The sequence below is a fragment of the Biomphalaria glabrata genome, chromosome 5 (genome assembly GCF_947242115.1).
Source record: "Biomphalaria glabrata chromosome 5, xgBioGlab47.1, whole genome shotgun sequence".
In the NCBI taxonomy this organism is placed as follows: domain Eukaryota; kingdom Metazoa; phylum Mollusca; class Gastropoda; family Planorbidae; genus Biomphalaria; species Biomphalaria glabrata.
Genome location: NC_074715.1, coordinates 240,001 through 265,941, shown reverse-complemented (window position 1 = coordinate 265,941; position 25,941 = coordinate 240,001). Strand labels below are relative to the sequence as shown.

Here is a 25,941-nt window from a genome sequence, read left to right as displayed (position 1 = left end):
CTGGACGCAACTGCAATAGTATAACAAATCTTAAATACTATTTATAAAACAATGGTTAAAAACTCTTATAGAAATGCTTTCAAAGGCTTTTTTTGGTGATCTGTGAGATTTTTTAAATAGAAATGTTTCATTTCTTGTTATGTTATATTGATTTTTTTTACAAAGCTTATATCAACTCATTCTGTCTGTCTTTCTGGTAAAAAGTTATTTCTCCCATACCCAATCTCGGATCAAGCTTATTTCTTTTACCTGACAACACAAGAATCAATTTAAAAAATTAACCGATTAGTTAATTAACTATGGGTAATTAATTATTTTGTTTTGTATCTCAAACAAGGGAAATAAATTGTAATTGGCTGAAGGGGTGTTATAAGCTGAATTAGTCTACTTTGTAGGTCATTGTCTGAGTGAACACAAACCTGAAAAATAGGTCGAGACTATAGAAACAATAGATAACTATACATTTTTTGTGTTCATAAGCTCTCCACTAGCAGAATGGTTATCATGTTGGCTTGAGCCATGAGTTCCCTCTTCCCCTCCTTTCCTTTTTTTTTTATAAATGCTTTTTTATTGTTAGTCTAGATCTATATCGATTTTAATTACATGACTGACCCAAACTAATTGATAAACCTATGCTTAATATAAGCTTGGTTTTTTTTTTAAGTAATATAAATATATTTTCTTGTTTAAATAAAATAAATTTGTTGTGTTTAATGTTTCAAGACATTGATTCCAATGTTTCCTGCTTACAGACTGTAGTAGCACAACTTGGGGAGTCAATTGTTCAAGATCTTGTTCTTGTTCTACTGGAGCATTAAGATGTGATAATGTTAGAGGATGTATTTGTAGACCTGGATATACAGGTATATACAAGATTATAATGCTATGTTAACTCTGTGCTCTGGATAGAAATTCTTATTTATTTCTGTAAGAGTTTAGGCTAGGATGTAATTATATTCAAATCTGAAGGAACATCCAAAACTTGTAAAACAAATCAATGACATTGTGATGTAAGATTCATTGTATTTTTTATTGTCCTTTATTTATTGTTATGAATGTAAAATCAGATTTAATGAACATATAAATAATACTTTTTTTCTCACAAGAAAACACTTAAAATGCGACTAAATAAATCTACCAAGAACTAGATCTAATTATTCCATCTTATTTCCCAATCCTAGGAGTTTTCTGTGATGTGGATGTGAACCAGTGTACCAATGGGGAATTACAGTGTAATGACAGACAGGATTGTGTGAGTCGTATAGGTCCTGATTCATGTGTTTGCAAATCTGGTTACAGACTTAATGGCACATTGTGTGAAGGTCAGTAAACAAAATAATTGATATGAACTTTTTCTTACAAGAACTGTTTCTTAAAAAAAAGATTTAAGAGAAATTTATCAAAACAAATTTTTATCTAGTTGTAAGATACCACAGATAGTTCAATGTCATTTCATAAAAAAAAATAATAATTGTAGTTAACATATTGTTCCTTTATTTATTTATTTAGTGTACCGTAACTTTATGTGTGATATGTCATAAATGTTGCTTGAACTCTTTAGATGTCAATGAATGTTTGGATCCAAGGTTAAACACTTGTCAGCAGACATGTCAGAACTCTGTTGGTAGCTACAGCTGTGGCTGTTATAAAGGATTTGCTTATAATGCATCAACTAACACATGTGATGGTAGGAAATACCTTTTGTTTTATAGCCTTTGTTTTAATTTGATTGGTAATTTATAAGAAGTGTGGTTCAGCACACTCACTAGTTAAGTTTAGTTTAGTTTTGAAAAATGTAACTTTTTTTTTTCTAATAATGATCTATGTTAGTAGATCCTCTAAAAGATAACATGCATCTAATCTAGTGTTTCTGTATTTTGGTACTCAGATATCAATGAATGTGCTCGACAAATAGACAGATGTACAAGTGTATGTATCAACACATTGGGCAACTACAGGTGTTCATGCACACCTGGCTATGTCCTCAACAGAGATGGATATACATGTGATGGTAAGATTATCTTATTTGTGAAAAACAATCGATTTTCCTGGCTTTTATTAGATAATAGTTGAGACTTTGAATGAGATGTTGGCTCCTTAGTAGCAGTGAAGTTGAAAAAAGAAATAGTACTGATTCCTTTAAACATTTATATGCAATTACAAAATGAAGAATGTTATTAATTATTGTAATTGATTTGGAAATGCGATGGATAATAGCTAAAACACTCTGCTTTTATCTGTAATATGAGTCTTGCTTTAGAAATACATTAACTCAGGTTTTTAGACTGTACTGAGTTTGAGTTCTAAAGGATGTGCATGATATGTTAGGGAAAGAGAAGAAAAGAATCATTGTGCTGATCAGGCCACTTCATTAACTGTCAACCACAGATAATCCATGAGCTCTACATATTCTAATCTTTATGATATTAGATCTCTAAAGGGAACTTTTTCTTGGTTTTTATCATAATTACCTCAATTTTTAAAAATGGATATCTTGTCCATTCATCTTTATTGATAGGTCATTTTAAAATTTGAGTTTCATTCTGATGGTAATCTTTTTTTGTTCACAGTGACCAGTGTGTGCACCAACAGTTCACTTTGTCAGTACCAGTGTATTAATGTCAATGGCAATGAAACTTGTTTCTGTCCTAAAGGACAAGCTTTAAACAGTGATTTGAGAACCTGTAGAGGTTTTTTTTTTTTTTAAATATTTTCTGCAAAATGATTGAGGCTTAGGTTTAAATAATGTTTTACTATTTTTGTTTCTAATATATTTCTTTTTTCATTTCATATTTAGTGATGTCTTTATATAGAAATTGTATTATTTGTATCAGTTGTAGACTTGTGCAGCTCTAGTTCCTGTAGTGATCTGTGCAGTGAAACACCTGACAATACAAGTGTTATATGTTCCTGCCCTCCTGGTAAATCTTTGGCTGCCAATGGAATTATTTGCCAGTGTAAGTGTATCATATAGTCTCTTAACGTATTTTCTTTATTCTAGAATAATATTTATAGACAGTTGTCACGTCCTTAAAATTTTAATAACAATGAATAAATTATTATAATATAACTACTTATATAGCCTATCTATAATATGAAGCAGAAAGTAAGGCGTATGTATATAGGTATGTCCCAAATAGAAATCAAAACCATTAGACCAATTTTGATAAAAACTTGGCATAAATGTTCCTTGAATACTAACTGGAAAAATAACATGTAAAGTAACTCTAAAACAAACTTAAGACCCTCTAAAAAAAAGTTGCCCAACTCTATGAAAGTATTACTATGTCATGGATCTAGATCATATAGCCATGTTTACATGAGACAAGACACAGGTCACACATGTGCGGAACAGAAAATCTCTCTAAGCCTAGATCTTATTCTAAGATGATAGATCTGCTCTTCGCAAATATTTTTTTTAACTATAACACATGAGCATACAAAATATAGTCCATTCATTTCATTAATAAAATTAACCTTCAAATTTGTGTTTTTACAAAAATTTGTTCCCTAATGCAGCAACTTATTCGTCTACATTTAAAAGCCATTCATGATATTGTGTGTTTATTACACACTAGACACTACCGAAAGGTCACGCATACGCAAAACATAACATTATTACATTCACGCATTTGCTTCATTTATAACATTATTATTTTGTTTCATTGTTTCTAATACACTATATCAGTGATAAAATCAGTGATAACACAAATAAAGACCCATGGGTAATATATATATATGTGAGTTGCAGCTTTTCTTTTAAGTAAAGGTCCTCTTTCTAACAAAATGAAAATGATACGATGGGCAGGACATGTCTGCAGAATGGAAGATCACTGCATCCCTAAACGACTCTTGTATGGCCAACTAAGCAAAGGAAAGCGCTGGCAAGGTGGTCAAAGAAAGCGCTTCAGGGACACCCTCAAAGCTTCACTGAAGGCGTTCAGCATAGACTCAGCCACCTGGGAGACAGAGGCACATGACAGAGCATCATGGGGTCGCGCTGTGAAAACTGGCACACAGGTTGCTGAGGAAAAGAGAACCACGCTGGCAGAAGAAAAATGCCAGAGAAGAAAAGCAAAGTCCATGACTCTAGCTCCAGCTGGAATAACCTGCCCAGTGTGCAGCTGAACATTCCAGGCTCACATAGGACACACCAGCCACATGAGGAAGCATAAAACCCCTGTGCAAAGCCCTCAGCCCCCTGGATGACAAAGTGATCATCATAGAACCACGATTGACGAACTATATATATTTATACCTGACATGAACATTTCATTTGAGCTGAACATAGGAGTTGTACTGATACTATATTTGGTCTCAATACCAAAAGTATTGCAATCTGGTCACTGTGCATACTTATAGTGATTATCCTGTTGAATTTAGTATATTATTGAATTAAAGATTTAAATACTAACATGATTTATATTTTGATTAAATACATTTCAGTGTGGGATATTTAAACAAGAGGCTAAGTAAGTTAGAGCTTGGCTTAGCTACATAGCAAAGGAGCTAGAGGTTTGATACTCAACTCGAGTTGAGCTGTGTTTACTGAGTGCCTAAAGGCAGCACAGAAAACCATCTCCTGGATCCCCCCTTCCCCACTGATCCAAAAATGAATACTCCGAGCATCATATTAGCATGAATGTGGGCCTATATAAAAGCTATTTTAAAAAATTAATATATGTACAAGAACATATCTATTTTATTTTACTAAGTTTATACTAAATGTTTTGTGTTAAAAAGCTTCTTGTTGGCTCTTTAGTATAGCTTCGAAATCGGACTGAAGAAGAAGAATAGTGATTAAATAATTGTCACAATTAATATTACTAGTGACAAGATTCATATGTATCTCCACAGCTTGCAGTGACAACTTCTATGGTAAAGACTGTAGCCAACAGTGTAACTGTAACATCTTTCATTCAAAACAAACAAACAAACTTGTGACAAAACAAATGGAACTTGTCTCTGTAACAAGGGATGGACTGGTCCAACATGTGATGATGATGTAGATGAGTGTACAAATACCAGTAGCTGCAATAGTCTGAAGAATGAAAAGTGTGTTAACACACCAGGAAGTTATTCATGTTCATGCCAAACTGGGTATTACAGACCAATTGCAACACAAGACTGCACAGGTAAGGATTATATATATATACCGGTACTTTAAACCAATGTTAAGTAGAAATACATGTATAGTGTTCAAATCTTGAATTCTTTACTATAAAAGCCAAACATAATAGAAATAGCAGGTTAGCAAGCTTTACAGAAAGACTTGTTACAGATGTTGATATACAGGGTGACCCAAAAGTAAGTTTACAGTTATTAAACTACCTTTCATATGGTGGAAGCTACTTGCTTAGTAATACCAATAAAAACATTCCTCAGAGTATAAATTATCAGTTTTAATGGTAAACATGATAGCTATGATAGCTACATTGTGATAAAATAGTTGATACTTGTTTATGTTGGTGTAACATTGTGAGAATGTGTTTTAATGTGTTATTGTCTTAGTATCTTTCATCAGTTCATGTGTCATTCTAGCTTAATAAAGCCTTGTTTTAGGTTTCTCTACAGTGTTACTTTAATTCTTATTACAATGTATTTAGTTAGAACAAGGCATGAAATGATGAAAGATACAATAGGTCAAATACTAGTATCTGTTGTAAATAATAGCAATTAGTGTAGCAAGTAAATATCAACACTTGTAGCAGTAGTATGATTGATAAACAAATAGTAGTTTATGTAGTATAGTATATAAAAAAAACACTAGGCTGTAGTTTGGGGTGGTAAACCTGTAAACCTACTCTTGGGCCACCTTGTATATAGAAACTGAATAATTTTTTTTGCAATACTTTGGAAACCCAAACTTTTGTTCTAGTATGTAAGACTTTATAAAAATATAATACATTGCTCATTATTTAAATATGATTGTATAATGCAATCTGGCTTGGTTATTACTGTTGCAAGCCTATTCTATAAACTGACTCAAAGCATTGAATATAAAATTTTAATGATAAAGTTTACTAATTATTACACATTTAAGCATTTTTTTAAAAATATCTCTAATATAAAAAGTGAAGTTCACTAAAACAACTTAAATCTCCTCACTAAGTCATTGCAATGTGCTAAATTAGCCTTTCTGATTTCATGATTATCCATGTAAGCTGTCCATTTCACACACTAGAAAATGCATATTGTAATATATTTAGTTACTAAACCTTATTTTTTATATTAATACAATAGACATTCTTCTATTTTATAGGTCTGATATTCTGAAATAAATTTCCGTATCTCCACCTTAAATTTTACTAGTGGAGTTTTTGTAGCTGCCAGAGTGGATCTAGGTGGATGTGATGCCTTTAAAGATCAAGGCATTATTTATATATACTTCAAAGTGGCATGTATGAACTTAAGGAATGATTTTGGTAAGTAAACAAAGACAGATTATATACATTTAACCCACTAGCTACTAATGCGACCAAATGCCCCACTCGCTACTAATGCGCCCACCACAGCACACACACAGCATGACTTGTGTAGCTCTTGTTTTCCTGTGTGACGCGTGGTGTTATTTTGAGCTGGCTGGGTTTTTTAAAAAGTAGAAATATAGATTGTTTTGTTAAAAAAGCTGATATTTTTATGTCTTTCGCTTCAGTTTCTATGGGCCGTCAAAGTTTGGTGATTTTTTTTTTATTTTCCTTAGCTGTGCAGGCCATTTTCTCAATGACCTTTCAATTTTTAGACCCATTATCGCAAATAATACACTAAATACAGCTAATAATGAAGTTGAAATTGATAAAGACATTGATCATGAAATTTAGCTCTAAATTTAGACTTAGATCTAGTTCGATTCTGAGAGAGAGAGAGAGTGAAGTAAACATTAGATCTAGTCTAGATCTAATGTCAATGAATCTTCAACTTCTTTGACTGATATTTTGACCACTTTTTTTATCACATGAAAATGTTTGATGAAATAGATCTAGTTGGGTCATGCTAGAAGTAAGGAACACATGCAGAGCCACATCAGCATGATGCCATGTTCAGGCAACTAAGGGCCTCACGCGCACCCAGTGTAAGTCAGTAAATACTCAAGACATATACAGATTTTATATGTATATAAGCATAATGTTTATTATATAGGCCTACTAAATTCCTACTTATAAACATTACTGGTCTTTGGGTAAATGTTAGAGGGTACCAGTAATAACAGATCTGATTGGGGTGTGGGGGTCCACCTGTCTTCAAAAAATCAGGCACTCGAACCTGTTGTTTTTATTGTTTTAATCTTGTAAAACCTAGTTATACCAAGTTATACATCATTTTAATGGCCATCCATTTCTCTCTTTTTTAGAAGCATTTTTTTTTTTTATTAATAGATGTTGTTTAATGTTTTTTTAAAATATATTTTTTAAAGTCAATCTCTAAATGTTTTATGTCAGTCACTAAATGTTTTAGGTCAGGCAGTTCATTTTAGTCTTAATTATTTTTTCTCCTATTTGATTTTTACTATAGTTATAGACACATAATAGGTTAAAAAGGGGAAATAATCTCAGCTCGTGCCATTAGCTCTTTTCTCTAACATCTAACTTAACGCTATGGCATTTAGTGCCTTATTCAAATTAAAAGAGAGAAAGAAAAACTGTAACATACCACAATTAGACCGTTATATGTTGGTCTACAATGTCTTTTAGTGATTTTTTTTTCACAAAAAGAGTTCTTTTTGAAAAGGGGAATTTTGAGAGCAAAGGTTAAAGAAAGGAGAAATTTTGAAGAGTCATTACTCATCATTGAGTATAAAAGCAAATCATCATACAAAAATAAATTTAGTCTTAACTCTACATTCTAATTACTTAACAGCTGTGTGCCATAGTTGAAATTCTGTCACATCTCAGAAATACCTACTATAAGCATCAGAAATCACATCAGATTGTTCAGGCATTTACTTACCTGTGATGATTTATTGCCAGCAACCTAAATTTAGACCTTGAGGTGACAAAAAGAATTGGAAAAACTCTCTAATTGTATTTGGGGAAAAAAAACAACTGACCACTCCAACCAAAATGCTAGTGTACAAAGCCTGCATAGCCACTCTTCTATATATTAATGAGAGCTGGCCAACATACATTCATAAAGAGCATAGAAAAACAGTTTTTTTATCGTTTCATAAAGTTTGTTATTAAATAGAGCTAGAACCAAGATTCGATGAACATAACTTGCATTGACATACTAAAAAAAAATATGTAAACTTATCATTTTAAAATCAAATTATTTTCTTTTTAGAAGAAATCTTTAAAAGATCAAATCTGAATATGTAATTGAAATGTACCTATTGTAACAAATCTCACTATTCAGGTTCTCTGCAACTGCACTTGACAACTCAGGTCTCCAAAAACTTAAATGTCCAACAAATCACAGCTAATACTGTACAATTGGCAACACATAACACTGACTGTACAATGTTCTGTCATGGACATCTGAACTGCTGTATCAAATCTGTACTGTTGTAGCAAGACCTCTGCTGGCTTCGCTGTACTTTGTTGAACTCTGTCGTAATGTACTGAATGGTAGATCGAGAATTTGTGACTGAGTCAACTCTGGTACCTTTGTTCTTCATATAGGGTCTCTAATGGCATTCTAGAACCGGATTCCGTTAATCACATGACTCTTGAGTGAGTCACATCTCTTGTGACTGGCCTGAGTTCGATTCAGAACACTGATCCTGCCCAAACCGCAATGTTTGACACTCTTCTCAGGTGACCGTCACAACTCATCCTGGTTGACCGCTCATCTAGCGCTGGCCTGGGGCATTTTGCATCGGCTGAAAACACACACACCACTACCCCCATCTTTGTCACCACCAGGATTATAACTCTATTTTTTTTTAAAAAAATTTTTCAGGGTTCAAGTGCACTTGGAGCTCTGGATGGAGTTATATTTATTCAATGCAACTATTCCCACCTCTCCAGTATCTGGCTTAGCAGCTATTGGCACAGACAGCTATGGCTTGGCTCATTTTCATAATCTTGTATTAGATTCAGTGACAAGTGGCTTGAAAATTATGCAATGCTTGTAAAATAGTAACATAATTAGTATAGCTTAATTTATTTCTATCAAAGTCTCACTTTTAAATCTTTGTACAGTCACTGCCAAGCTCTACAATTTTTTTATGGAAATTGATTAGGTTTTATAAAATTCTAAATATTGACTGGTTAAAATTTTGAATACTTTTTTACAGCCCAACACAATTAAATAGCAATTGAGATCTCACCTACATCTGTTTGTAAAATGTTTTACATGTTTCGGATTTTCCTTCAGAGTTGAAGATAGTTTACTTCCTAGTCCAAACCTCCCGCAGGACGACGGGGGATGGGAGCGGGCAGGGTTTGAACCCTCGACCGTCGATAAATCCGAACGACAGTCCAGCACGCAAACCTCACGACCAGGCAGCCATCCTAACACCTAACTTAACTTAGGCCTGTAAGAATTAAAGCTAACATGAATGAAAATCTGGGAGAGAAGTAATGTGACACATGAAAATTGTATGTTGATTTTTTTATGATGGTTTTGTCAATACTTTAAAAATATTTAACAATTTATTCTTATGAAATCTAATACAACTAGGTTTGGCTGTAGTTAGTTTTGTTAAAAGGTATTAAGAACATTCCATTCTGTATATATTAAACGTTTTTCTAATGTAATTGCATTCAGTGATTATCAATATTTAAACATATATACTAGTGTTTTGTAATCAGTGATTTTCATTTTCTGGTATCAGTTTGTTCCCATTTAGATTGCAATCTTTCCAAATGTGAAAACAAGGTGTCTGCATAATCTTTGAGGCCATTTTTAAAATCACTTAAATTTATTTATTTGTTTCTATTTAATAATTTGATTGCCGGGGAACAAAAGATTATTTGTGTTGTTTGTCTTTACTATTGGTGTCTTGTATCTCTTTTGTGATGGTAAAGTCACAAAATGTAGGAAACATCACTGTGTTTGGTCCAGTGTTCCTATATGCAAGTCTATTGTATTTTCTTTATTATTTTACAATTGTAAAAAAAATTAATAAAATTGTTGCACTGTTGATGTTTTCAAATTAACATTTTTATTTATTTATGCTTACATATCTGTTGTGTTTTAGTTAGTTCATAAATATAGATTCTTAAATTAAATTGTTTCTTTCCGCACTTATAAACTATGATCATCTGTAAGCCTATTTTTACTTTTTTTTTAACTTTAATGTTCTACTTGGATATGTCACAGAAATCATTACATTTCTTTTTTTTGAAACCACTCTATGGAAGCATCTATTTTAATCATATTAACTTTGATCATAAACATTGGATAGCTGCCTGGTTGTAACGTAGCAGTATGCACGCTGGACTGTTGATCAGAGTTCTCAATGGTCCAGAGTTCATACTCTGCCCAATGACATCCTGGTCATCTTGCAGGAGGTTTGTACTTGGAATTTAGTTATCCTCAACTCTGCAGGTACAGCCAAAACATGTAAAGCAAACATTTCTTTTGTCTGGCGCACAACTAGCACAAGCTTGGATGTATGTCAAATACCAGAACAGTTTACTCTAAAGAAAAGTGTAAATATTTGAAATCCATAAATCTATATATGAAAGTCAAAACATGGACTCAGTCTTCTGTGATTCTCCTATTTAAAGATAATTAAAAATTTTACCCAGTTTTTCATTACCTCTTCCTTGAAATAAGTGATCACTTTTTGTATTCAATGTCTTGACTAGAACTGCAATGGTCCTCTTTTCTAAATCATTTTTTTTTATTTCTTCACTTAAAATTGTAAAATGTAATGCAACTTTTTATTCAACAAAACATTTTTCTTTTTCAAAAATACTGAATATCACACTAAGGCTTTTAGCCATTATGAGCCAATGCATGAATTAGATTGAGAATGGTAATGCCTTATGGCAATGGTGAGTGACTACAAATTGAAAGATGTCATAATGAACTTAATTAAAAGAACAATAAATAAAATATTATTTTTAATTACAATTTGACTAAGCCAAACCTAAAATACACTTAAAAGTAAATTTAGCTCAATGCCCATGTTAATATTTCGGAGAAAAAAATTCTATTTCATTATGTTATTATTAGTGTATAGTTGATTATCTGTAATGAAGATAGTCCTGTTAAAGGGAAAGAATCAAACTAGGGATCTATAATAATAAGGCTTGTCTTCGAGTTCGAAGATTGATGAGGATTGCAGTATTTCCCAATGCTTCACAGCACCAGCTGTGACCTACATATTTTGCCTCTTCCAGCACAGCATAACCATTGTCCATGTATAGAAGTTAACAAAATGCTTCTCATTCGTGCAGAAAGTTGTCTACAAAACATCATCATCATGTACCGGTTAACAAAATGCTTCTCATTCGTGATCAACGATGTCTACAAAACATCATCGTCATGTACTGGTACTGAACACGAATCCCTGTTAGTTCACACACACACACATAAAATCTCAATGTGTTCGCAAAGTTTAACATATATTCTCATTTTCAATGTAGCCTTCACTAAGATGGATGCAAAAGACGAGCTTATCTGGGATATTAAATTAGTCATGGCCTATGGAAGCATATACGTTATTAGGTTAGCTCTTTTCTACGTTTCTTTTATCGACTCTGTTGCGGCTAGTAATGAGTTGGCTATTTATCTAAAATACTGTATTGCCCCTGATATATTAGGCTATCAATTAAGTCTAATATTTGATTTCAACACTGATGTGTAAGATGCAACTCAATTTTATTGACATGAAAACAAGAAGATGAAAACAACACTAACAGGAGACTGTAATACACACTTATAGGCCTAACATACTTGAGAAAAACACGTGAACACACTAATAAGGCTTGTCTTCGAGTCCGAAGATGATTGAGGAATGAAAGTATTTCCCGTGGCTGCGCAGCCCTTGCAGATAGCTGTGACCTACATACCCTGCCACACCCAGGGCAAGCATAACCATTGTCCGCAGGTGGTCGATTTAGATTTTCTTTTCGCCGTCTGCTTCTGTCCTCGACAGCAGATTTTCTTTTGGTCTCAAATGTGTATCCCGCGGCCTTTGTGAGTGACCCCCAGCTGTCTCGTTCTGTTCGATCAGTAGAAAAAGGGAGACTAAAAGAAAACAAACACATAACATGATAACATCTATAAATACACATATGCCCATGGATGCAAGATCGCCGGCTATAGCCGGCAAAATCGAAGTTTAAAAAAAAGCTTGCCGGCAAACGCCAGTCCGACTGATTGCCGATTCAGTATCGGACTTTTTTTTTTTTTTTCACATTCACGTTTTGTACTTTCAAACTAAAACTTAATAAGTTGAATTCAAAGAAAGACAGGAGGTTACAATTCTTAAGTTACAGCGCATGCGCTATTTCCGAACTTTCGCTTTGTATCAAAAACGTAAACAAAAGTTAGAAACAAATCCGTATGGCCCCGCCTGAGACGCCTAAGACTAAGTTAGATCTAGCAAGTAGATCTATTTATCTAGATCTAGATCTAATTCTAATAAGTTTGATCTGCCGGCATAAAAATTGAAACCAGACCTAAAGGCTAGATCTAGTCTAGAGATCTAGATCTATTTCTACATTTTAAAATGATCTTAGTCTTAGAAGTTGAACGTATTTACCCGAAAATGCGAAATTACTGTACCGGATCATCGCCGTATTAATAATGATAGTAACGATAGTTATAAAACTTATAGAGATCTATAATAATATAGATTTAGTCAATTCTAGTCTTGCCTTTTTTAAAATAAGTTTTTTATTATTAGATCTAGTCCTAGAATCTAGATTTAATTATATCGCCCAGGGACTAGACTAGCTAGTCAGGCTAGATCTAGATAATTGGAATAATTATCTAGAATCTTACAGTTACAATTTACCAGAGTCTAGATGTAGCCTGACTAGGTCTAGTCCCTGGGCAGAAGCAGCATAGATCAAAAGAAGATCGTATCTATTAGTATTATTTTATAATCTATTATCAGATATAATATTCTACTAGTAAAGTCTAGATCTAATTAAATCTAGATTCTAGATCTAATAATAAAAAAACTTATTTAAAAAAGGCAAGACTCTAGTCTACATCTAGATTTAGATTTTAGATCTAGTAATCTAGATCTAGTAGATGATTCTAGCTAGGGCTAGTAGGGGCAGGGCTCACTTCTATGATCTAGCATTACTAGATTAGTGTATATAGATCTAACTAATCTAACTTCAAGATCTGAAACTAAATCTAGAGTATATAATTTGGATTTAGGTCTAGTCTATACCTAAATCTAGAGAAAATCTAATATCTAGTAGTAGCTCTAGTGACACTCTATTCCTAGACAAGTTAAAGTCTAGACTTAGACTCAGAGAATATTGTATGTCTAGATCTGTAATACTTAATTAACTTAATACTTACTAGTTTCTTTATTAGACCTAGATATAGATAGATGTAAATTGATGGATCTACTTTGTTACTATTATCATAGAATTAAAATAACATCTTGACTAGATCTAGATATCTAGTTAATCTAGTATAAAAATCAGTCTAAGACTAAGTACTCTAAGCTACTATTAGTTAGAAGATCCAGTTAACTAGTTCTATATTTGGTAAGATCTACTGACTACTCTGTCAGCCAATAAATATTTAGATCTATTAGATCTTTTATTTGAAATAGAGTTAACTTTTAACATAGGTGCTACAAAGTTTGATTTATACTAATATAGTAGTAGTAGGTAGGCCTATCTATGTGCATATTATATATAAAAAAAATGAAATGTTTAAACATACATGTAGATTATAGTAATTTAAGTAAAAGCATAGAATTTATAGTTTGTATTTAAAGACATATATATTTATATATATATATAGCGGTAAATGTTTTATTTATGTCGAGAAGTATAAGAGGCATCATGCTTGCAGGTTTTTTGGGATTGCCGACCCCCCCCTTGCAGGCAAAACGGGGTTCTGTTGCTTGCATCCATGCATATGCCTATAAACGTAACAGCCTCCTTTATAACAATAATAATGTTATATTATTACAAGCAGGGGAGGACTGGCTATATGGACATTTGGGCAATGCCCGGTGGGTCGGTACTCAAATGGGCCTAAAGGATCTTATGAATGCCACTATGGCACGCATAAAATTGTTAAATGTTTTATATTCTCTTATATAAGGGGCTACATCTTTAAAAGACTACAGTGTAATACTAATTTAATCTAAAACGTTTTCAAAAATAATGTATTAGTAATAGCCTACATCCGTAGACAGTGCTATTAGTAGGCTTCATCCAAAAGGGCCAACAAACATAGCGATTCAAAAGCCACTTATTAACATGCATGACTAGATTGACACATGAAGCGCATTTGACGTAATTAGCCTATCTTCCTGAAGACGTGTCTGTAATTTAAAAGATAAGATTATAATAAAACCACCACACACCATTCCCTGGCCACTGCCAACAAAAGGTAGATAAGGACGCCTAGCTGGCAATGGTGACCTGCGGATTTTACCCATAGACTATAATTTCTCTCACTGGTGACACTTCCACTGAAACTTCCAAGTTCAACTTACTCAGACTAGAGTTGAGAGTACTCAGACTCCTCTCATTCTGTGCACACTACACTTAGATCTAGAATCTAGAACTCTAAACTTATTAAATAATCTAGATCTACTCATCTAGTTATACTATTACTATACTATAAAATACTATAATCATAGTATAATCTAGATCTAGAACTAGAAGTTCAAGTTCTACACTACTACTCAGTACTAGTCTAGTAGTAGTGATAAGTAGTACTACTTGACTTACTACTAGACTAGTCTAGTTACTAGCTAGAGTCTAGAAGTTATTATTTACACTGTACAGTGACTCACGTAACAGTTATCAGTAAGTAATCAGTAACTCACTCAGTAACTGCCATTCAAACTTAAGTAAAGTTAGTCAAAACACTAAAATTTAAACAATCTCAGCTTCATAACTGACTTGAACTGTTGGAGTTGAAGTAAAATTGAGTTCTAAGTAATGCAATATAACTGTAACTAGATCTAGACTATCTATATAATATATATTATATGTAGATACTCCTAAGGATTGAAACCTAGCATACATATGTGATATTTCATTTAAAATAGTCTTCTCAAAGGTGCGTCTCCACTCCTTAATTTACTTTTAAATTGCTATAAAATAAAAATCATTTTAAAAAAATCAAATTTGTTGTCAATGCTGAACCACCACCACTCATCCTTTAGTCTGTTGGGGCACTACACATGATCTGCTTTTTTTTCTCCATTCCTTTTTTCTTTTTGTAACCATGACTAGAATCTCTTTTAACAACAGGCCTGTCCTTTCTTTGATGTCTGCCCTTCACTTTTTCTGTCTGCCTATTGTTCTTTTTCCTTTCTTTTTTGTTATAACTAGGATAGATGTTATATACTATAACTAGGATAGATGTTATATATTTTAAAAAACCAATCTGGGCATATATTGCACCAAGTATTTTATTTCAGGAAACATTTCCATGGCTACCATCTACACTTGCTGATGTACTGGAAATAGTGGGTAAGACTCCTCTATTTTTTTAAAGCACACTAACACTAAGTAAATGGAATCTAAAAATTAAGGCTTCTGTACATATATTTAACACTAATTGATTTGTTTTCATTTCAGATGTTGAAACTGCTTGCTCTGATGAATTGACAAGAGAGAAATTTATTACACTAGTTGGGGCATTACCAGTAAGCTATTTGTTTTTATCAGAAGAAATCCATAAAGAACATTGTTTGACAGAATCAGTCATCGGATAAATGGGTGCATTTAGTTTCTATTTTTTTTAAAGTGTGTTTAAATCCTTATTCATTTTGGTCTTTGTTTCATTTCATTTTATTTCAGGCATGATAATAATCTGTGCTAGTTTTATTTTATTATAGATTTTTAAAGTGTGTGCCTTTTCATCTAATAAATGTTTTTTTTTGTTTTTTTTTAAACAGCAGTATATGAGGAAAACAATATTTTAATTAATAGTAGTGTTGTATTTTCAAAAAAGTATTTTTATGTACTATTTCAGAACACTATTATAGCTGATTGCCTTTTAAAAGAAAGATTAGACCAAGACTCCTTAGAGTTGGTTGGTTTAGTCAGTTCTCAAGTTGGATATAATCAGAAATATGTGAAGACCGAAACTCGACTTTAGTAAGTTGTTGATTGGAATTAGGAATACAGTGGAACCTGCTTAAAGGCATACCTGGTATGCAACCCTGACCCCTCCAAATCCCTAACCTTCAAATGTTTAAACCAGAACACAACTTTAGTCAGTTGTAAATAGGAATTATTAAAATATTAAGATGAGGTGATTAGCAATTATTAAAATATTAAGATGAGGTGATTAGCAAAGGTGCTGTGCTAGTTAGCAATAGAGCTGTTTAAAAATAATGGTTTCCAAATGTTATGCAATTAATTTGGTTCCAATTTTATTCTTCTTTCTATTATTTTTGTTTACAGGTTGTGAATCATAGCCTACAAATAGTTTTGAAATTCTATGCAAGCATGAGCTACTGTGTTATAATTATTATTATTTTTTTTTTCAGTTACAAGCAGCAGAAGTTTAATTTGTTAAGAGAAGAAAGTGAAGGCTACTCAAAATTAATCACTAAATTAAATCCAGATTTCAATCTCAAGATTTCCTGGGAACAAGTGCTGCAGAATATTCAATCATTGATTGGTAACTCATTGGTCCATTATGATGTAATAAAAACCAGTCAAATTAATTTTCAACTTTAAAATTCAAAAGGGCGTAAATTAGTAACTTAATTATCAACTTTTGTTTTCTTTATATTTTTTTAGGTTGTTTTGATCTTCATTCTAACCGCATGTTAGACGTTATCCTTGAAGCTTTTGAATGCCATCCTGAAGAATGCCTCTTCTATGTTCCACTCCTGCGCGCATACATTATAGACAAGTTGACTTTGTGCCATATTCTAGGATTTAAATTTCACTTCAGAGAGGTAATACTCTTTGTTCTGCTGTCTGAGCCATTGTTAGGATAAAAGTTTATGTGAAGAATTAAAGCTATCATCATGAAACATGTCAACATATTTGTGTTTTGTTTATCCTGACATTGTTTCATTTAAATTGTTCTATTTCTCAGTCTGCTGACTGGAGCACTCACAAATCATTGTTCACATGTGCAGCACTTTTATTAAAGAATGAGCTGGTAGATCTAGATGACTTGTATCCTTATGTAAGTTGATTTTGGTAAATACTCTGAACTTGTACATCTACTGTATTTTCTTGCATATAGTTATTGTGGGTTATACAATTTTTATAAATGAATGGCAGCTGTGCCAGTGTAAAAAGGTACTGGGTTAACAAGAATTATTTTATTCATAAACAAAGCATAACGGAACCTATCAACATACTGGTGTGTCTTTATACCTTTATACAGTTTGCTGTGTTTTTGTTTACATGTACATTGGAAAGCTTTATGAGCATCTCATTATAAACCTCAAGAAAACAAATAGTACCAATGATGGTACTTTATTTACCAGTAATTTAGTCACACTTTGCACATGTGGGGTATGTAATGGTGTTGTTCGTACTATTTTGTTTCTACTTAATTTGTAATTTGTGCAGGTGACAATTATATGCAGGGTATAAAATGCATGAAAATATGCCACACAGCTTTCAAAAACATTCAACTTGTATTTTTTTTTTTTTACTTAAAGAAATCTTTTTCCAAATGCTTGTAATTGTCATTCTAAACATTTTTATAATTTGTTTTTACGCTGTTGTAAATTTGGCTCTTCTGTATTGGATGTACTGGTAATATTGTGGTTGTGAATTTGACAGTTATTACCAGCAGACTCTGAAATAATTCCATTTCACAACAAAGAAGTCTCAGATGCCAAAGCCTATGCTAAAAAGCTGAGTACTGTGATATTGGCTTATAAAAAAGAGGATGAAAAGAAAGAAGAAGAACAACAGATTATTGATTTGGTAAGGTCTAGCAGTAGTTTAAGCTATTAGTTCATTAGTTTAAACATTTCAAAATTGTATGCCATTATTTCTACTTTCTATGTCTTTTAATTTTTGTGTTTTGTTTGTGTCACCATGTTATTTTAGATGGTGGTTGGGTGGGTTCATATTATAATGAGTTATATACTGTAGACATTATCAGGATGAATATTTGCACATTTATACAGCTCTCATAAATGAGGAAATAACACTTAATGTAGCAGACACAAATATGTTTAATGTATATGTATATAACAACACTACATAGGCAATTTGATACACAATCCAAGAATAATCAGTAATAATCCTTTATAGAAATACTTGACAAAAATAGTAATAACAAGCTGCATTAAACTTTCAACAAACATTCTTATTAGAAAAAGACATTAACCAACCAGTCGATGACCTCTGGAATTTCATTAAAAACCATCTTAAAAGCATTATAGAAAATCAAATACCAACTAAATACACATCAAACAAAATAAATAAATGCTGGTTTAATAATAGACTAAAGAAGCTTTGTAAACAGAAGGAAAACCTATATAGAAAATTTAAAGAAACTAATGCAGAAAGAGTTTACAAAAAGTATATAAAAATTAAACACTTAACCCAAAAAGTAAGCAGACAGCTGCAGAGTGAATACATAAACAATGTAATATCTAAAGACAACAACAAAAACCTATGGTCATACATTAAGTCTAAGAAAATGGAAACAACAGGCGTAGCGCCATTAAAAGATGAACATAACATAATACATAATGATAATGAAACTAAAGCAAACATTCTAAACAAATACTTTGCATCAGCATTCTCAGCCCCAGGAGACAAAGACATATTACTGAATTTGAACCAAGTAGACAACATAGAAGATATAGTAGTACAAGAAAATGGAATTCAAAAACTATTAGCCAACACCAAACCAAATAAAGCTTCTGGACCTTATGGTATTCCAGCTAGATTACTCAAAGAACTAAGTAATGAGCTAGCCCCAGTGTTCAAAATACTCTTTCAGGCTTCACTTAACCAGGGCAGAGTACCAAAGGACTGGAAAGAAGCTAATGTCACCCCCCTATTTAAAAAAGGAGAAAAATCTGACCCAGGAAACTACAGACCAGTATCACTTACCAGCATCACATGTAAAATCCTAGAACACATAATATGTAGCAACATCATAAACCACTTAGACAAACATAATGTCCTCACACCATACCAACATGGCTTTAGGAAATATAGATCATGTGAAACACAACTAATAGGACTAATTGATGATTTATCAAAAGGTTTAGATAATAGTGAACAAATAGATGCTATCTTACTAGATTTTTCTAAGGCTTTTGACAAAGTTCACCACCATAGTTTGCTTAAAAAATTAAAATATTTCGGCATTAATGGTCCACTGCATCAGTGGATTAAAGACTTTCTGATAGGGAGAGAACAAACTGTAATAATAAATGGCTCTAAATCAACACCGATAACAGTAAACTCAGGTGTACCTCAAGGAACAGTCTTGGGTCCACTACTATTTTTAATTTACATAAATGATTTACCAAATTGCATTAGTTCAGGAACAAAAGTCAGATTATTTGCAGACGATTGCATAATATATAGAACAATAAAAACAACACAAGACACAGATATTTTACAAAGAGAATTAGATGAATTACAGAAATGGGAATCAAATTGGAGCATGTCTTTCCACCCAGAAAAATGTCAGTTGTTAAGAGTAACAAAAAAACTAAAACAAATTAATTCCACTTATCTTATTCATGGCAAACCAGTAACACAGACTAAAAACGCAAAATACCTAGGTGTTATAATAAATGAAAAACTGTCATGGAATCCACATATTGATGAAACTACAAAAAAATCAAACAAAGCATTAGGATTTATTAAAAGAAATTTCTATAAATCAAATAAGAACATAAAACTAAAATGTTATTTAACCTTGGTTAGGCCAATAATAGAATATGCATCCTCTGTTTGGGACCCCTCAACTCAAGAAAACATTAAGAAACTAGAACAGACACAAAATAGAGCAGTGCGATTCATAACAAACGAATATTCACATTTGACTAGAGTAACACCTTTAGTAAAATCACTAAATTTAGAAAGCCTTCAGGACAGAAGGCTCAAAAGTAAAGTAGCAATCATACATAAAACACTGAACCATAATCTTCAAATACAAAAACAAAATTTAATAAAATACTCTGAAAGACACAAAGATAAAGGCACATTCCTTGTCCCATATGCTAGGACAAATTTGTACAAATACTCCTTCTTCCCTAGTGCTATTAGAGCATGGAATGGGTTGCCTGAGCTAGCCAGGAAAACCAGTGACTTGGCAGAATTTAAGTCATTGGTTAATATGCATGACTAAATGCATGACGCGTAGGACGTAATCATCTTCTTTTTTGAAGTAACGTCTGTATTATATAAGATAACTTAAAAACGTACAAATGTCAACTGCTTTATAATAACTCTATAGTGACTGCTTGCAATAACTTTCTCAAGTGACTACCTTCAATGCCTGCCCCTTACTGACTGCTATCAAGTAACTACTTAGCTTAAGGTTAAAAGTGTTCACCTTCAGAAACCATGAATTGTGAATTAAACTGGTAATATCAAAATAGTGTATCTCTGTATGGCACCAACTTTGAGGTGGTGACAGTTTGTATTTGAGCTTAGTAGTATAACAATGGTGTCACTGCTATTATGTGACATTTGATTGTATATAGTAGTGTAATTAAAGATGAATTTTGTACTACTTGATGTCACACAAGTCCACTCCAATTCATACAGAACAACACATATTAAAATTCATCAAATAAGACCTTGGTTAGCTGACAAGATTTATTTACTATAAAATACAAAAACAGTTCACTGGCAATTCCAGCCATAAAGAATTACATATGATGCTTCATAAATCCAATGAAATATTCTAAGTAAACAACTGGTATTAAACTATTGAATCAACTACATTAGACATTCTTACAGTTTAAGAACATGGCGATCACTGCCTCTACCCATGTGGTTAAAATTCTAGAACGAGATTTCTTGCCCACAATTCAACTGTGAATGCTTGTTTCCCACATGAAACATTGTGAACATGAATATACCATGTACTTTGTGCTTCCCAACAAAATACATGTCACTAACTATCAAACAATGATGTGACAAAATGGTTAAATACACTTAGTAGATGTGGTGGCTGAGTGATAAAGCTCTTGGCTTCCTGGGTTTGAATCCTGATGAAGAGTGAGATTTTTTATCTCAGGATCTTTAGAGCACCTCTGAGTCCATCCAGCTCTGCCTGACATTAGTTGGGGAAAAGTAAAGGTGGTTGGTTGTTGTGCTGGCCACATGACACCCTTGTTAACCGTGGGCCCGGCAACAGATGACCTTTACATCATCCACCCCATAGATTGTAAAGTCTTGTTATCAACTTACCATATCCCTCATTCAGCTGCCTTCTTTCTCTCCAGACTTCTCTATGCACATGCTATCAATGTAAGCTTCGAATTGAATTGTCTGCCCAGATTTAGTATAACAATATGTTTCTTAATTTTTTTCTTTGAAAAGCAAATAATTCTTTTCATCTTTAAATTGTTCTTATAATTATTCTTAAGTACTCCATTTTTAAGTTTGGCAGGGTAGTTGATTGATAAAGTGTTGAGCCTTTTGAATCAAAAGTCACAGATTTGGGTCTTCGTGAAGCATTATGGTTTTTTACTCTAGATGGCTATGCAGCTACAGCTGGTGAAGTCAAGGTCATTGTGCTAAGCCACACTGCATCATCATTTACCCTGGAGTCTTTAACTTTCACTTTTTGTTTTAAAAAAAAAGTTTAATATACTAATGACTGTTGTGCAATACTTAAGAGAGTGAACCCAAGTCTCTACATCTCATTCCAGGTCAAATATGATGAACTGAAAAAGTTGGAGAAGGACAAAAAGAATCATAAGGTAGCTTTTAGTATATTGTTCAATCTTTTGTCTTTTTCTACTCATTTTTTGATGTAATAATCATCTGTTTCTATGGCCCACAGCCAGCACAACAACCAACCAAGTCCCAAAATTAAAAATCCCAGTATTCACATAGATTTGAAACAGGAACTCCTTGTTTGAAAGTCAAGCACTTTATCTCTCAGTCACCTTGTTTAGTCTGTCCTTGTTTGAAAGTCAAGCACTTTATCTCTCAGTCACCTTGTTTAGTCTGTCCTTGTTTGAAAGTCAAGCACTTTATCTCTCAGTCACCTTGTTTAGTCTGTCCTTGATTGCTTGTCTTCTGTATAATTGTATGTTGAAAAGCAAAGCCACAACAATGATTTAAATAATAAAAAAAAAGAATTGTGATCTATTTAGACATCTATGGTCTATAGAAAACATGTTGATGTAATTGCCCAGTTCCAATGCAAGTATTTTAGGATCGATCTTTTTGTAGTCAATGTATTCTATTTGATGGCCTGGGATTTGATTCTGTATAATAGTTTCTTCGGAAATCAATAACAACCTGGTTATGATATTCAATTCTCGCAGCCTGTCAGCAAGAAACGTAAATAGCAAGAAAGATGCAAGATCTTAATTGACAGATTGAAAGATGAAGCTAGGAGGCAGGTGGAGCATGTCCAGAGAGTGATGGAGAGACTAGAAGAGGAGAAACATTCTTGGTTTCCCACAGGTACTCACACATGCACACACACATATACATACATTGATACATTTGTACCCATATCTGATCTTGTTCTAACACTGGTTTCCCAGGGACTCTCAAGTCTGAGATGACCACCAATCTACTTCAGTATTGCTTGTTTCCACGCTGTTGTTTCACTGCCAGTGATGCCATATACTGTGGTCGTTTTATACAAGTTCTTCATAATTTAAAAACACCCAATTTTTCCACTCTTATTACTTATGATAGGGTAAGTATTGGGCACGTTCTATCTACAATATTTGTAGTTGGAATTCATTCAAATTACAATATATTTATATATGTTTGCACCAGTATTTTAAATACATAAACTCCACCCCATACTGTTGTTTTAAGATATGTAGATGTCGGGTAATCATGCAAAAAACCTAACCTGTTCAATCCAGATTGATTTTTTTTTTCTAATTTTAGATTTCTATAGAGCCTGAAACTTTTTGTAAATTGTTTTTGTCTTTTTTTTTTACTTTGCACACCCACTGTGTCTCAGCTCAAACTATAAAGTGTGAGATTTTAATGTCTTTGTTGCTGTTTCAACCCAGGATTCTTATATATTTATTTCTGAAGTGCTTTTCTTCAGGTCTTCAATGACATTACTTACACAGTGACTAGCTGTACTGAGAATGAGGCTTGACGTTATGGCAGATTTCTGTGCAGTGCTTTAGAGACTGTCATGAGGTGGCACAGCAGTCCAGCTATCTATGAAAAGGTGAACAATCTTTCTCTCTGATAAGACATGCTAAGATGTGCTAACATTTTTCTAGGCCAGTTATTCACTTTATACTTTTTTTTTTTACTTTCAGGAGTGCTTCAACTTTCCAGGTTTTCTAACAGTCTTCCGTAAAGGAACTGATATGAATAACAAAATGAACAGACTTGATTATGAGAATTACAGACATGTTTGTCATAAATGGCATTTTAGGCTAACTAAGGTGAAGACTTTAAAATCAAATGTCTTTGCGTTTAGGTTTAGGGTTAGAGTGTGGTCTTTTGGGGACTGATACCCTTCCCTTCTTTTGTTCAACAGTCAAATCTAGTGAGGTAGCTATAAGAGCATTACTAATGTGAGGAGTATGATTAACTCTTTACCCCCCCCCCCCTTTCCCTTATACTAACCGTGATAGGAGTATGTGGCTGCCAATGGGTCTTCTCACACCTGTTTTTTCTTATTTTTCTTTATATAGTAAGGATCCTCCATAGAAAAAAAAACAAACAGATTTCAAAAAGCTTATAGAAATTGCTCAATGTATAAGCAGATATTATTCATCATGTTTAATAATACAGAATTGCCCCCCCCCCCCCCTCTTTTTTTAAAAATATATATCTATAAATTTTAAAAAATATTTTGTGCATCAACAGTATAAAACCAGAGCAGACAAAGCCTGTGTCAGACAGAGCTCAGTGCCTCCATCTCTTATACCTTTAGTACAACCCCTGTGCTAGGTCCAGAATCTAGGGTGGCCAAAACATGGATTTGCATTGGCTTTTCTAGTTAGACTGGTTAAATAGGCTAACTGTTACCTTTCTCTCATCACATTCTGTGATCACATGTTTGGAGTCCAAGAACTACAGTCAGATGAGAAATTCTTTGATGACCAAAGTAAGTTCTTGATAAGTTCTTGCTTTCAGATAATGAAGATTCTGAGATTATTTTTGTATCAAATGATTTTTATAGGTAATTGTTGATGGTGATGATAGGATGTCATCAAAAATTGAGAAGCTAACTATTAGAATTGAACCCAATTTAATAGTTTTGTAGATGTGTCTAGAATGAAAGATTCATTCAATAGTCTTAAAGACTAATCTTCAACAAAGTCAGGCTAGTTTTATTTTCAGACAAGAAAATACCTGCTTGCATAAGTCTGTAAAAGAAAATAAAGACACAATTTCAGCAGCTAATAGTTTTTGAAGGTAAATGCTGCTTCAGGTGAAACAAAAAAATTGTTGGACTTGAACTTCTCTTTCAGGTCATTATTTGCTTGTATGTCAAAGCAACTGTTACTGTATGGGCTGAATCAAGTTTTGTTTGATACAGAAAAGATGTCCCTTTGTGGCCCAGTATCAAATTGTTTTCTCCTGTCAGATCTTGTACTGAGTATCTAATTGGTTTCTCCTGTCAGATCTTGTACTGAGTATCTAATTGGTTTCTCCTGTCAGATCTTGTACTGGAGACAGTTTGATCTGGTGAACTGTTTTCATTTGGTTCTCACTAATTATCTGCTGGTATTTAAAAAAAGAATGATGACCATGTTCACATCATTGTGAGCATACTGAGTTACCAATATTCACTACACAGTATTAGCCCTAACTTTGTATCTGTTTTAACAATCCCAACATTGGTCATTTCTTTATTCACTTGCCTTACATTGTCTTGTAAATAACTTATCAGCTGTTCTACTTTACATATAGTTGTGTGACATGACATTTTGTTTTCTCTCAGATTTTGCCTCACTTTCCAAGAATGACTCAGATTGGAATGGCCATAGAAAGACAAGTGGATAAACTTAGTAAAGAGGAGAAGGATAAAAGACCAGATATTTATGCATTAGTTATAGGGTAAGAAAGAACAATCTATTATAGCTTAAACTAGACATGAGTTGCCTGATAGTTTAGTCTAATTTTATAAATGCCTTTGTATATGTATATTTGTTTATGTAATGCTATGCTAGGTATGCTGGACAGTCAAAGAGCAAGAAACCAACTTGGGTACAAGAAACGGAATTCCATATAAAAGAAGTGAGTCTGTTGTCAAACTGTATGCACATTTACAACATTAATTTTATTTAAAAAAATATAACAATGCTTTCTACAGTTTTACTATATACATAGACCAATGAATGGACTATTTAAAATACATTTTTTATCTACCCGGTGTGAAAGTAATGAAACATAGGCAGGCTTAAACTTGTATAAAACTTGTCAAATATTTTTAGGATCAGTGATTGAGAAAGATGGTTTAAGCCTTGTGAAATATTTTTAATATCAGTGATCCATTTAGACATAGGTGGTAAGGCAGGCTTTAACCTGTTTAAAACTTGTCAAATATTTTTAGGATCAATGATTCTTCTGATCTTTTTTATTCATTTGTGATATTTGTCTTATGTTGAACAGGATGCTCCAAAGATGTCAAACCTGAACTCAGTTCAAGAGAAAAAAGAAGCCAGAGAAAAGAAGGAAGCTAAAGTCAGATCAAGCAATGCACCAGAAA

The 25,941-nt window shown here is 32.9% G+C and overlaps 2 protein-coding genes across 4 annotated transcripts; both read left to right on the top strand.

Moving 5' to 3' along the window:
• LOC129926465 (THO complex subunit 2-like) lies at positions 1–22,706 on the top strand. 3 transcript variants are annotated; one of them, XM_056030674.1, is made up of 12 exons: positions 2,810–2,957; positions 4,858–5,135; positions 6,263–6,425; positions 15,527–15,578; positions 15,687–15,754; positions 16,084–16,208; positions 16,604–16,737; positions 16,860–17,020; positions 17,164–17,256; positions 17,865–18,011; positions 21,941–21,991; positions 22,565–22,706. In XM_056030674.1, the coding sequence occupies exons 3-12, from the start codon at positions 6,417–6,419 to the stop codon at positions 22,586–22,588; spliced, it is 864 nt and encodes a 287-aa protein (XP_055886649.1). In that variant the 5' UTR covers positions 2,810–2,957; positions 4,858–5,135; positions 6,263–6,416; the 3' UTR covers positions 22,589–22,706. The 3 variants fall into 3 exon arrangements, 1 of the variants encoding a protein (XP_055886649.1); XR_008778136.1 differs by lacking the exons at positions 15,527–15,578; positions 15,687–15,754; positions 16,084–16,208; ... (4 more) ...; positions 21,941–21,991; positions 22,565–22,706 and adding exons at positions 1–18; positions 753–863; positions 1,182–1,322; ... (2 more) ...; positions 6,978–7,072; positions 8,353–8,885 and having other exon boundaries at positions 2,571–2,957; XR_008778135.1 differs by lacking the exons at positions 15,527–15,578; positions 15,687–15,754; positions 16,084–16,208; ... (4 more) ...; positions 21,941–21,991; positions 22,565–22,706 and adding exons at positions 1–18; positions 753–863; positions 1,182–1,322; ... (1 more) ...; positions 1,889–2,011; positions 8,899–10,294 and having other exon boundaries at positions 2,571–2,957.
• A 146-nt stretch (positions 22,707–22,852) lies between these two features.
• On the top strand, positions 22,853–25,654 carry LOC129926468 (THO complex subunit 2-like). The gene is made up of 5 exons (XM_056030680.1): positions 22,853–22,947; positions 23,314–23,442; positions 23,537–23,665; positions 25,174–25,289; positions 25,403–25,654. Exons 2-5 carry the CDS (start codon positions 23,407–23,409, stop codon positions 25,518–25,520), a joined length of 399 nt encoding a protein of 132 aa, XP_055886655.1. The 5' UTR covers positions 22,853–22,947; positions 23,314–23,406; the 3' UTR covers positions 25,521–25,654.
• The last annotated feature ends 287 nt before the right edge of the window (positions 25,655–25,941 follow it).

Bases quoted from the DNA above. Each gene is read 5' to 3' on its own strand.
- LOC129926465 (XM_056030674.1), top strand. The intron at 15,579-15,686 runs GTAAGACTCCTC...TTTTCATTTCAG, and splicing joins TGATGTACTGGAAATAGTGG to ATGTTGAAACTGCTTGCTCT. The intron at 17,257-17,864 runs GTAAGTTGATTT...TGAATTTGACAG, and splicing joins TAGATGACTTGTATCCTTAT to TTATTACCAGCAGACTCTGA.
- LOC129926468 (XM_056030680.1), top strand. From the start codon at position 23,407: ATGAGGTGGCACAGCAGTCCAGCTATCTATGAAAAG. The intron at 23,443-23,536 runs GTGAACAATCTT...TTTTACTTTCAG, and splicing joins GTCCAGCTATCTATGAAAAG to GAGTGCTTCAACTTTCCAGG. The intron at 25,290-25,402 runs GTAAGAAAGAAC...ATGCTATGCTAG, and splicing joins ATTTATGCATTAGTTATAGG to GTATGCTGGACAGTCAAAGA.